Raw genomic sequence first — 11,900 nt, forward strand, 5'->3', positions numbered from 1 at the left:
CTCAGGATGACCCAAAATACTTCACAGCCAATAAAATACTTTTTGAGGTATGGTCACTGTCATAATGCAGGAAACAGGGCAGCCAATTTGCATACAGCAAGCTCCCACAAACAGCAATATGAGAACGACTGGATAATCTGTTTTAGTGATGCTGGTTAAGGGACAAATATTGACCAGGTGTGGAATTCCCCTGCTTTCTTCAAACAGCAGCTGGTGGAATTTAAATTCAATTAGTAAATCTGGGTTTGAAAGCTCGTCTCAGTAATGGTGACCATGAAACTATCATCAATTGTTGTAAAAACCCATCTGGTTCACTAATGTCTTTTAGGGAAGGAAATCTGCCATCCTTACCTGTCCTAGCCTACATGTGACTCCAGAGCCCTCTGAAATGGTTGAGCAAGCCATTCAGTTTGAGGGTGATTAGGGATAGGCATCAAATGCTGGCCTTGCCAGTAATGCCCACATGTCATGAAAGAATAAGCTGTAAAAGATGGTGTCATAGGATCCCACATCCACCTGAGAGAAGGCAAGGCCTTCAACTATTCATCTGAAGCACAGAACCTCTGGTAAGATAGCACTCCCTCAGTACTGCACCACAGAACCTCTGGTAAGATAGCACTCCCTCAGTACTGCACCACAGAACCTCTGGTAATGTAGCACTCCCTCAGTACTGCACCAGGCACGTCAGCCTAGATTACAAGGCATAAAGTCTCAGGAGTTGGGGTTGAACGTACGACCTTCAAGCTCTGAGGCAGCAGAGCCACAGCTCACTTATGATGAGATGGGAAGGCTGATGCCTTATTGGTAAATATTGGAGAACCTTTGCACTGATCTGTATGGTGGGACCTTTTTGAACTTTTCCCATTCTCTGGTGGAGTGTGCAGCTCCGAACAGCCTTGTCTGTGTGGGACCCAGTTTAAAGCAGACTGTTTGCTGCTTGTGAGAAGGGGCCAATACGCTCATTTCCTGAAAGGTCGAGTGAGTGGGGAGGTGTTTACTGCAGAAATGACATTTTGTTATGATACACAGAAGTTTGTGTTCAGTTCTAACAATCTAGCAGGAGTGAAGTTGCCCTTTTATGAGTGCTGCATGACTCAGTTAATAGACTGTACATGACAGGGATTGTCTGTATTTACACTGGACGGGATTGTGTGTGGACAGTAGCTGAAAGTTAGTCTGGTTAAATTCTAAAGGCAGCTGTTTGATTAAGTAGAACTTCCAGATGAGACGTTAAACCCAGGCGCTGTCTGCTCTCTCAGGCAGCTGTTAAAGATCCCCTTCTTAAAGAAGAACAGGGAAGTTCTCCCCAGTGGCCTGGCCAATATTTATCCCTCAGTCAACATCATTAAAAAGCAAATTATTTGCTCAGTATCATGTTACTGTTTGTGGGAGCTTACTGTGTGCAAATTGGTGGTTGCGTTTCCTAGATTGCAACAGTGACTACACTTCAAAAAGTACTTAATTGGCTGTAAAATGCTTTAGGTCATGAAAGGTGTTGTATAAATGCTTGTCTTCCTCATGGTCCCTGCGCGAATAGGCATTCAGCCTGGATGTTAACCCAGTGTAACGTTGATCTGTTCTCTGAGGGTTGACTGCAGCAGAGTTTGAACACTTCATAGAATCACAGAATTGTTATGACGCAGGAGGAGGCCATTCAGCCCATCGTGTCTGCAGCTTCTGCAACAGAGGCGAGAGGGAGACCAACTGGACCACAGCTCGTCTCAAATACAGCTGCATAAATGACAGATAAAATAAAAAACAGCACGTGCAGGAAACACACAGTAGGTCAAACAGCGTCTGTGTGGAGAGACACAGAGTTAAAGTTTCTTGGTGTCTCTCTGCACAGATGCTGCCTGACCTGTTGGGTATTTCCCAACAGTTCCTGTTTTAATTTCAGGTTTCCTGCACTCCGCAGTATTTTGCTCAAGTATAAACCAAGCGTTGCCAAGGTGGCTGCCAATCTTGAGTACGGAAACTGGAGAGCTTGGTGCGTTGTGTTTACTTGGACCTCATTTGTGTTAATGTGATCACTCGCTTCTGTCCTTGACGTCAAGCGAGGTGGTTGGGGAAGGTTTAGGAATTCTGAACTTGGGGAAAACTGTTTGTGTGTTTCAGGTAAAGTAAGAGAGAGCTTGAAATCAGCAGCAGTGAATGAATGGAAGCGACAGATCCACACTGAGACAGGCAGCGTCTAAAGGTACCAGTCTGGTGTTTGTGATGAGCCTTTTCACAAAGGCGATTTAAAGCACACTTAAAAACCTCTCGAAGCAGAGAACTGGTCTGTGATTAAAAGGAGCCCCAGGACTGATTCCCTAATGTCACATCGCAAAGCCTGAATTCCTCCAAGGCCTTGCCTACTGCCTATCTCTGTAACCTTCTACAACACTGAGATCTCTGTATTCCTCCAGTTCTGCTGACCACCCCGAGTTTCCCTGTGTTTAGTTGTTCCACCACGGGCAGCCAGGCCTTCAGATGCTGAGGCCTCAGTTCCGGAAATCCCTCCCTAAACTTCTCCACATTGCTCACCTCCTTTATGATGCTGCTTAAAACCTCCCTCTTTGATCAATCGTTTTGTCACTGGTCCTAATATCTCCTTATCTTGCCTCGATGTCAAATTTTGTTTGATAATGCTCTTATGAAGCACCGTTACACCATGTTAAATCTGCCATTTAAAATGGAAGATGTTGTTTGTGGGATCTCACTGTGCACAAAGTGGCTGTTACCTTTTCTAAATCCCAAAAGTGACCACGCTTAACAAGTACTTCATTGAGACGTCCTGAGGTGGTAAAAGGCAGTATATTAAATGCACGTTCCTGCGCTTTTGTGTGTTATAAAGTAAATGTCACTAAGATTGCCTGTCTCCATATTATATGAGGGTCTGGAATGGTCTGCCTGAGAATGTGGTGGAGACAGGTTCAATTGAAGTGTTCAAAAGGGAATTAGACTGTTAGCTGTACAGGAAGAGCACTCAGGGTTTGTGGGGAGAAGGCAAGTGAATGGCACTAAGTGAGTTGCTCATTTGGAGAGGCAGTGCAGATGGGCAGAATGGCCACTTTCTGCACTATGTAACAGAGCTCATTCTCAAGATCTATCTCTGCAGTTAAACCAGAGCTAAACATTTCTGTTCACTGCTGTGATTTGATTTTATTACAAATTAAGCTCACTTTATAGTTGGTGTGATTTAGTAACTGACCTGTTTGGAGGTCATTTAGTTCCGGCTCTGATTCTATTCCCCAGATTGATGTGGTTTTCTTTGTAATTTGTCAGTCAGAATCGATTAGCAGATATTTAAACCAAGGGAGAAGATGCTAATCAATATTTGAATTTTATTGACCTTGTAGCTTAAATATTTTGCATAGTATTTACAGTATAGAAACAGGCCATTGGACTCAACTGGGTTATGCTGGCATTTATTCTGCAAATACACCTCTTCCCAGCCCTCTTCATCTCATCCTATTAGCATATCTACTTATTTATCTTCCCCTTAAATACATCTCTGCTATTCACCACAACCATTCCCTGTGGGTCGTGAGTTCCACATTCACACCCGAATTCCTGATTGGATTTATTAATGACTGTCTTATATTGATGGCCCCATCGTTCTGGCCTTGCCTGCAAGTGGAAACATCTTGTTTACATCTACCCTAGGGATCCCTTCATAATCTTAACACAAACTCTTTGATGTCACCCCTCAGTTTTCTCCATTCTCGATTAAAGAGCCCCAGGCTGTTCGGTCTTTCCTGCTAGGTTTAACCTCTCAGTCCTGGTATTACTTCTGTCAATGTTTTTTGCACGTCCTCCTCCTCCAGTGTCTCGATATCCTTTTTATAATATGGAGAGCAGCACTGTTCGCAGTGTTCAATGGGTGTGCTTGGACTAGGAAAATCTTCATTCTTATCAGTCTGCCATTAAGCTCTTTGTGTAGGCATCAGGCAAATGGGAAGTATTTAACATTCCAGCCAGGTTTATGGATGGTCCTTGGGATTTGGAATATAAAGACCGATGAGTGAGAGTAGTGAGGAGAGGCTGGGCCACAGCAGCTTCCTGAACAGAGGGAGCAGTATCTACCCCTCTCTCTGCAAAGCAGTGATGTCATCACTTTCATTCCCGCCTGCCCACCTTAAACCTACACACGCTGCATTTAAATAGGAATTAAATTCCTAAAGAGCTGAGAGGGATGAATGCCTTTTTGTAGACTTTTGGAGTACGCAAGCTTGTCAATTCATTCACTGTGTAGGCGCTGCATTGACCGAATGCAAGTGCTGGTCTTGGGGCCATTCACAGGGTTAATGCTGAACTTGTAATTTCAGCTCCAACTTAATGGACCGTGCTCTCTGCTTCAGCAGTCTGACAGTTCAATAGCTCCATAGCGCTTCCGAATCAGCAGCTGAATCCTGTTTCACACATGAAATTGAAAACTTTGAGCTTGCTTGTGACATCCTGGGACAGTAGACAGTCTAATCCCAGGACTTTGTGATAGTATTCGGTGCACAGTGTGATCCCAGAACAGTTTGGACACTGAAGAATGAAATTTTAAACAGGTCAGCAGTGGCTCAGTTGGTAACAATCTTGGTTTTAAGTAAAAGTTGTGGGTTCATCTCACCTCAGAGATTTTAACACATAATCTAGTTTACAATACTGTACTGAGGGAGGGCTGCACTGTCAGAGGGTCAGTACTGAGGGAGCACCGCACTGTCAGAATGTCTGTACTGAGGGAGCTCTGCACTGTTGGAGGGTCAATACTGAGGGAGCACCGCATTGTTGGAGAGTCAGCACTGAGGGAGCACTGCACTGTCAGAGGGTCAGTATGGAGGGTCAGTACTGAGGGAGCACCGCACTTTCGGAGGGTCAGTACTGAGGGAGCACCGCATTGTCAGCGTTGCTGTCTTTCGGATGAGACAATAAAAGCTCTATCTGCTTTCTTGGACGCAAAGGGTTCCATGACACAATATCAAATAATAGTGGCAGAGTTCTTCCTGTTGCTCCGGCCAATATTTATCCTTCAATAAGCATCACTAAAAACAGATTATCAGGTCAATACCATATTGCTGCTTGTGGGAACTTGCTGTGTACAAATTGGCTGCTGTGTTCCCTACACTACAGCAGTGACTACACTTCAGCAAATATTTAAATGGCTGTAAACCTCTTTCGGACGTCCTGAGTTATGCAAGGCACTATATAAACACAAGTTCCTTTTTTAATATATTCCTTACTTAACATTGTTGTTACATTACTGAAAAGTGCAACTTTAAATGAAACAACTTTATATGAATCAGATTTTCCAGTTACCACCAATGTAAAAAGTGTGGTTACGTTTTGTAGGAACTTTCCTGTCAGAAGGAAAAAAAATCAAAACATTATCCCCTGTAAGTTTGAATACTGCACATTGCTATATGTCTATATTTGTAAACAAAATAACTTTTAAACTTAAATAAATGTAAAGATATTTAAAAAATCTTAACTCTACTTACTCCTGGCTCGCCGCCAATCATGTCCCTGACCCTCCCACTCACTGAGCGAGGTCTGGGGGCATGAGCTGAGAGGCAGGAAGTGAATCTATAGAATGAGAACAGCTCCAAGGAGCAGGTCACCTAGGTAAACCTCAAACTGGAGACAAAAACAAAAATACCTGGAAAAACTCAGCAAGTCTGGCAGCATCTGCAGAGGGGAACACAGTTAATGTTTCGAGTCCGAATGACCCTTCAACAGAACTAAGTAAAAATAGAAGAAAGGTGAAATGTAAGCTGGTTTAAGGGGGGGGGTGGGTGGGTGGGACAAGTAGAGCTGGATAGAGGGCCAGTGAAAGGTGGAGATAACCAAAAGATGTCACAGAAAAAAGGACAGAGAGGTGTTGAAAGTGGTGATATTATCTAAGGAATGTGCTAGTTAAGGGTGGAAAGCAGGACAAGCAAGGTACAGATAGCCCTAGGAGCTTGGCCCAAATAGCCAAGTGGTTATGGCACTGGGTTTGTAACCCCAAGATCAAGAGTTCAAATCTCACAATGGCAAAAGCTATGAAACAATGTAACTTCATCTGTATAAATAGATGGAAACGGGTTTGTACTCAAAAGAGTTACAGATAGCCCTAGTGGGGGTGGGATGGGGTAAAGGAATCGAAAAAGGCTAAAAGGTAGAGATAAAACAATGGATGGAAATAAATTTTAAAATAATGGAAATAGGTGGGAAAAGAAAAATCTAGATAAATTATTGGAAAAAAAAGGGGGGATCAGAAAGGGGGTGGAGATGGAGGAGCGAGTTCATGATCTAAAATTGTTGAACTCAATATTCAGTCCGGAAGGCTGTAAAGTACCTAGTCGAAAAATGAGGTGCTGTTCCTCCAGTTTACGTTGAGCTTCACTGGAACAATGCAGCAAGCCAAGGACGGACATGTGGGCATGAGAGCAGGGTGGAGTGTTGAAATGGCAAGCGACAGGGAGGTCTGGGTCATGCTTGCAGACAGACCGAAGGTGTTCTGCAAAACAGTCACCCAGTCTGCGTTTGGTCTCTCCAATGTAAAGGAGACCGCATTGGGAGCAACGAATGCAGCAGACTAAATTGAGGGAAGTGCAAGTGAAATGCTGCTTCACTTGAAAGGAGTGTTTGGGCCCTTGGACGGTGAGGAGAGGGGAAGTGAAGGGGCAGGTGTTGCACCTTCTGCGGTTGCATGGGAAGGTGCCGTGGGAGGGTGTTGAGGTGTAGGGGGTGATGGAGGAGTGGACCAGGGTGTCCCGGAGGGAAAGATCCCTGTGGAATGCCGCCGGAGGGGTGAAGGGAAGATGTGTTTGGTGGTGGCATCATGCTGGAGTTGACAGAAATGGCAGAGGATGATCCTTTGAATGCGGAGGCTGGTGGGGTGATAAGTGAGGACAAGGGGGACCCTATCATGTTTCTGGGAGGAAGAGGAAGGTATGAGGGCGGATGTGCGGGAGATGGGCTGGACACGGTTGAGGGGCCCTGTCAACCACCGTAGGTGGAAAACCTCGGTTAAGGAAGAAGGAAGACATGTCAGAGGAACTGTTTTTGAAAGTAGCATCATCAGAACAGATGTGATGGAGGCGAAGGAACTGAGAGAATGGGATGGAGTCCTTACAGGAAGCGGGGTGTGAGGAGCTGTAGTCGAGGTAGCTGTGGGAGTCAGTAGGCTTGTAATGGATATTGGTGGACAGTCTATCACCGGAAATTGAGACAGAGAGGTCAAGGAAGGGAAGGGAAGTGTCAGAGATGGACCATGTGATAATGATGGAGGGGTGGAAATTAGAAGCAAAATTAATAAATTTTTCCAGGTCCAGACGAGAGCATGAAGCAGCACCGAAGTAATCATCGATGTACTGGAGAAAGAGTTGTGGGAGGTTGCCGGAGTAGGACTGGAACAAGGAATGTTCCACATACCCCATAAAGAGACAGGCATAGCTGGGGCCCATGCGGGTACCCATAGCCACACCTTTTATTTGGAGGAAGTGAGAGGAGTTGAAGGAGAAATTGTTCAGTGTGAGAACAAGTTCAGCCAGACGGAGGAGAGTAGTGGTGGATAGGGATTGTTCGGGCCTCTGTTCGAGGAAGAAGCAGAGAGCCCTCAGACCATCCTGGTGGGGGATGGAGGTGTAGAGGGATTGGATGTCCATGGTGAAGAGGAGGCGGTTGGGGCCAGGGAACTGGAAATTGTTGATATGATATCGGGTGTCAGAGGAATCACTGATGTAGGTAGGAAGGGACTGGACAAGGGGAGGGAGAATGGAGTCAAGATAGCAAGAAATGAGTTCCATGGGGCAGGAACAGGCTGACATGCTTCAAACTGGAGAGATGGGGACCGGGAGGGTCAGTGACCTGGAAGCTCGAGAGTTTGGAGAGGCCACTCCAAAATGTCGCTAATGGAGCCCAGGTGATCCAACATCAGACCTGACGCAAAACGACATCAGTGCGAATCAGCACTGCTCAACGCAAATTGTGGAGCCGCTGAAAACATGATGTTAAACTGAAACAACTTAAAATGGGGCAACTTACTGTGGATCGACTCTGTTAACGTGAAAGTTTTTTAAACCATGGATGATCCATAAAAACTTTAAAATTAGAACTAAAACATGTGTTTGTTTTGCAGAATTATGGTGTTTGAAGGAAAGAGTGATGGAAATGGTTCAAAACCCTTGGGACCTCCTGCTAAGAGAGACATCTCCAGCCTCCCGTGAGCACGGGCTGGGAACGAACATGGTGCCTATCTTGGTTTGTAAATAATTCCGTCTGATCCTTTATTCCGGCTCTGTGGGGGAGAAGTGGGGTGAGAGCAAACTGAATCCACTGTCAAACTGGATCCATTGTCAAACTGAATCCATTGTCAAACTGAATCCATTGTCAAACTGAATCCATTGTCAAACTGAATCCATTGTCAAACTGAATCCATTGTCAAACTGAATCCATTGTCAAACTGAATCCATTGACAAGCTGAATTCATTGTCAAACTGAATCCATTGTTAAGCATGTATCCATTGTCAAACTGAATCCACTGTCAAACTGAATCCACTGTCAAACTGGATCCATTGTCAAGCATGTATCCATTATCAAGCTGAATTCATTGTCAAGCTGAATCCATTGTCAAGCTGAATCCATTGTCAAGCTGAATCCATTGACAAGCTGAATCCGTTGTCAAGCTGAATCCGTTGTCAAGCTGAATTCATTGTCAAACTGGATCCGTTGTCAAGCTGAATTCATTGTCAAACTGGATCCATTGTCAAACTGAATCTATTGTCAAACTGAATCCATTGTCAAGCATGTATACATTGTCAAACCGAATTCATTTTCAAGATGAATTAAGACCATAAAACATAGGAGCAGAAATTAGGCCTTTCGGCTCATCGAGTCTGCTCCGCCATTCAATCATGGCTGATAAGTTTCTCAACTCCATTCTCCTGCCTTCCCACCGTAACCTTTGATCCCCTTACCAATCAAGAACATATTGTCAAGCTGAATCCATTGTCAAGCTGAATCCATTGACAAGCTGGATCCATTGTCAAGCATGTATCCATTGTCAAACTGAATCCATTGTCAAGCTGAATTCACTGTCAAATTGAATCCGTTGTCAAGCATGTATCCATTGTCAAGCTGAATTCATTGTCAAACTGAATCCATTGTCAAGCATGTATCCATTGTCAAGCTGAATCCAATGTTAAGCTGAATCCAATGTTAAGCTGAATGCATTGTCAAGTTGAATTCATTGTCAAACCAAATCCATTGTCAAGCTGAATTCATTTTCAAGATGAATTCATTTTCAAGATGAATTCATTTTCAAGATGAATTCATTTTCAAGATGAATTCATTTTCAAGATGAATCCATTGTCAAGCTGAATCCATTGTCAAGCATTTATCCATTGTCAAACTGAATCCATTGTCAAGCTGAATTCACTGTCAAACTGAATCCATTGTCAAGCATGTATACATTGTCAAGCTGAATTCATTTTCAAGATGAATTAAGACCATAAGACATAGGAGCAGAAATTAGGCCTTTCGGCTCATCGAGTCTGCTCCGCCATTCAATCATGGCTGATAAGTTTCTCAACTCCATTCTCCCGCCTTCCCACCGTAACCTTTGATCCCCTTACCAATCAAGAACATATTGTCAAGCTGAATCCATTGTCAAACTGAATCCATTGTCAAACTGAATCCATTGTCAAACTGAATCCATTGTCAAACTGAATCCATTGTCAAGCTGAATCCATTGTCAAGCTGAATCCATTGTCAAGCTGAATCCATTGTCAAGATGAATTCATTGTCAAACTGAATCCATTGTTAAGCATGTATCCATTGTCAAACTGAATCCACTGTCAAGCTGAATTCACTGTCAAACAATCCATTGTCAAGCATGTATCCATTATCAAGCTGAATCCATTGTCAAGCTGAATCCATTGTCAAGCTGAATCCATTGTCAAGCTGAATCCATTGTCAAGCTGAATCCATTGTCAAGATGAATTCATTGTCAAACTGAGTACATTGTCAAGCATATACCATTGTCAAGCATATACCATTGTCAAGCTGAATCCATTGTCAAGCATATATCCATTGTCAAGATGAATCCATTGTCAACCTGAATCCATTGACAAACTGAATCCATTGTCAGTGAAGACTATACCTAGTGCACTCGGTGTTTCTCAAATCTGTGTCACCTTGTGTTCTCAAGGAAGGAAGCAGACGTTTTATTGCATATCAGTCCAGAGTTGTCCAGTAGAACTTGCTGACCAGCCCAATGTAAGAATCCATTTTGGGCACAGGCACTCATTTTAGTAGAAAAATACATTTAAGCTGTCAGCTGTCCCTAAGTGAGTTGCACTCTTGCCTCTGAGTCAGAGGGTTGTGGGTTCAAGTCTTCACTCCAAGGACACTCCTGGTGCAGTACCGAGGGAGTGCTGCACTGCCGGAGGTGTCGTCTTTTGGATGAGGCTTTAAACTAAGGGTCTGATTGCCTCTCAGGTGGGTGTACAAAATTCTGTGGCCACTATTTTGAAGAGGAGCAGGGGAGTTCTCTTTTGTAGCCTGTCAAATATTTATTCCTCAACTAACATAACTTTAAAAAAACACATTATCTGGTCGTTATTGCATTGCTGTTTGTAGGATCTTGCTGTGCACAAATTGGCTGCCGTTTTTCCTACGTCGCAGCAGTGGCTACAATTCAAATTCACCGACTCTGCCATATTCTGTCCATTGCTACCGGTAGGTTGGCTGTGGTAATTGAAGCTATGGGACGGTTAATCAGAAAGAATTCAACTCCAGTTTTACATAGAATGAGCATTGCAGAAACAGGCCAATCAGCCCAACTGGTCCGTGCTGGTGTTTACACTCCACATGAGCCTCTTCACCTCACCTTATCAATATATCCTTTCTTCATGTATTTATCCAGCTTCATCTTAAAAGCATTAATACCAATCACCTCAACCACTCCCTATGGTAGCGATTCCACATTCTCTCCGCTCACTGGGCAAAGACGTTTCTCCTGAATTCCCCGATTGGATTTATTAATGACCATCTTATGTTGATGGCCCAAGTTCCGGTCCTCCCATAAGTGGAAACATCATTACTGTGTCTACCCTGTCCAACCCTTTCATAATTTTAAAGACCTCTATCAGGTTGTCTCTCAACCTTCTCTTTTCTGGAGAAAAGCGCCCCAGCCTGTTCAATCTTTCCTGAAGGGTATAACCTCACAGTTCTGCTCTCATCCATGTAAATGTTTTTTGCACTTTGGCCAGTGCCTCAATATTCTTTGAGTTATGAAAGATTTGGTTCTGGATGCTGTCAGTCCCACTCGGCTTGACCCGTGCTATCTTTCAGCTCAGTGACATAAAATTTATTCCAATCTCTCTAACTTCATCAATTTTTGCTATGGAAAATATTTAAAACTGTATATATATATATCCATATATATATATATGTATATTGTAGCGAATGGAAACCTTTGTTGTAATGATTTCAGTGCTCTGTGCAGTGGGAATGGTTGGATAATTCAATTCACGGTTAATAACAAAATAATCAAAATTTTGTACACCTTCAGATATGAAATAAACAATTTGAAAACAGAGGGTGTGCCTATCGCTCCAGCTCGGGTGGATATTTTAAACCACACAGCTTTCATTTCAAAATGTCAACTGTGGCTCAGCAGGTTGCTTTCTCTCACCTTGGAGTCAGAAGACTGTGGGTTCTAATCCCACTCCAGAGAATTCAGCATAACAATCCAATGCAGAGGGAGGTGCGAACTTTTGGATGAGACACATGTCTGCCCTCTCAGCTGGGGACTGGGGGAGGGTAGTGGTGTGTGTCAAAGCTCCCATGGTGCTATTTCGAAGAAGAGCAGGAGAGTTCTCCCTGGTGTTCTGGCCAATATTTATCCCTTGACCAGCATCACAGAAACAGATTGTCTGATC

General features: G+C 43.7%; 1 protein-coding gene across 1 annotated transcript in view; it reads left to right on the forward strand.

Moving 5' to 3' along the window:
• aif1l (allograft inflammatory factor 1-like) overlaps positions 1-11,552 on the forward strand; it is a 39,954-nt gene extending 28,402 nt beyond the window's left edge. The window contains exon 6 of the mRNA XM_041192817.1: positions 8,096-11,552. Within this exon, the coding sequence (XP_041048751.1) occupies positions 8,096-8,183 (88 nt within the window). The 3' untranslated portion in view covers positions 8,184-11,552. The remainder of the gene's footprint in view (positions 1-8,095) is intronic.
• Positions 11,553-11,900: the final 348 nt, after the last annotated feature.

The sequence above is a fragment of the Carcharodon carcharias genome, chromosome 8 (genome assembly GCF_017639515.1).
Source record: "Carcharodon carcharias isolate sCarCar2 chromosome 8, sCarCar2.pri, whole genome shotgun sequence".
NCBI lineage: Eukaryota > Metazoa > Chordata > Chondrichthyes > Lamniformes > Lamnidae > Carcharodon > Carcharodon carcharias.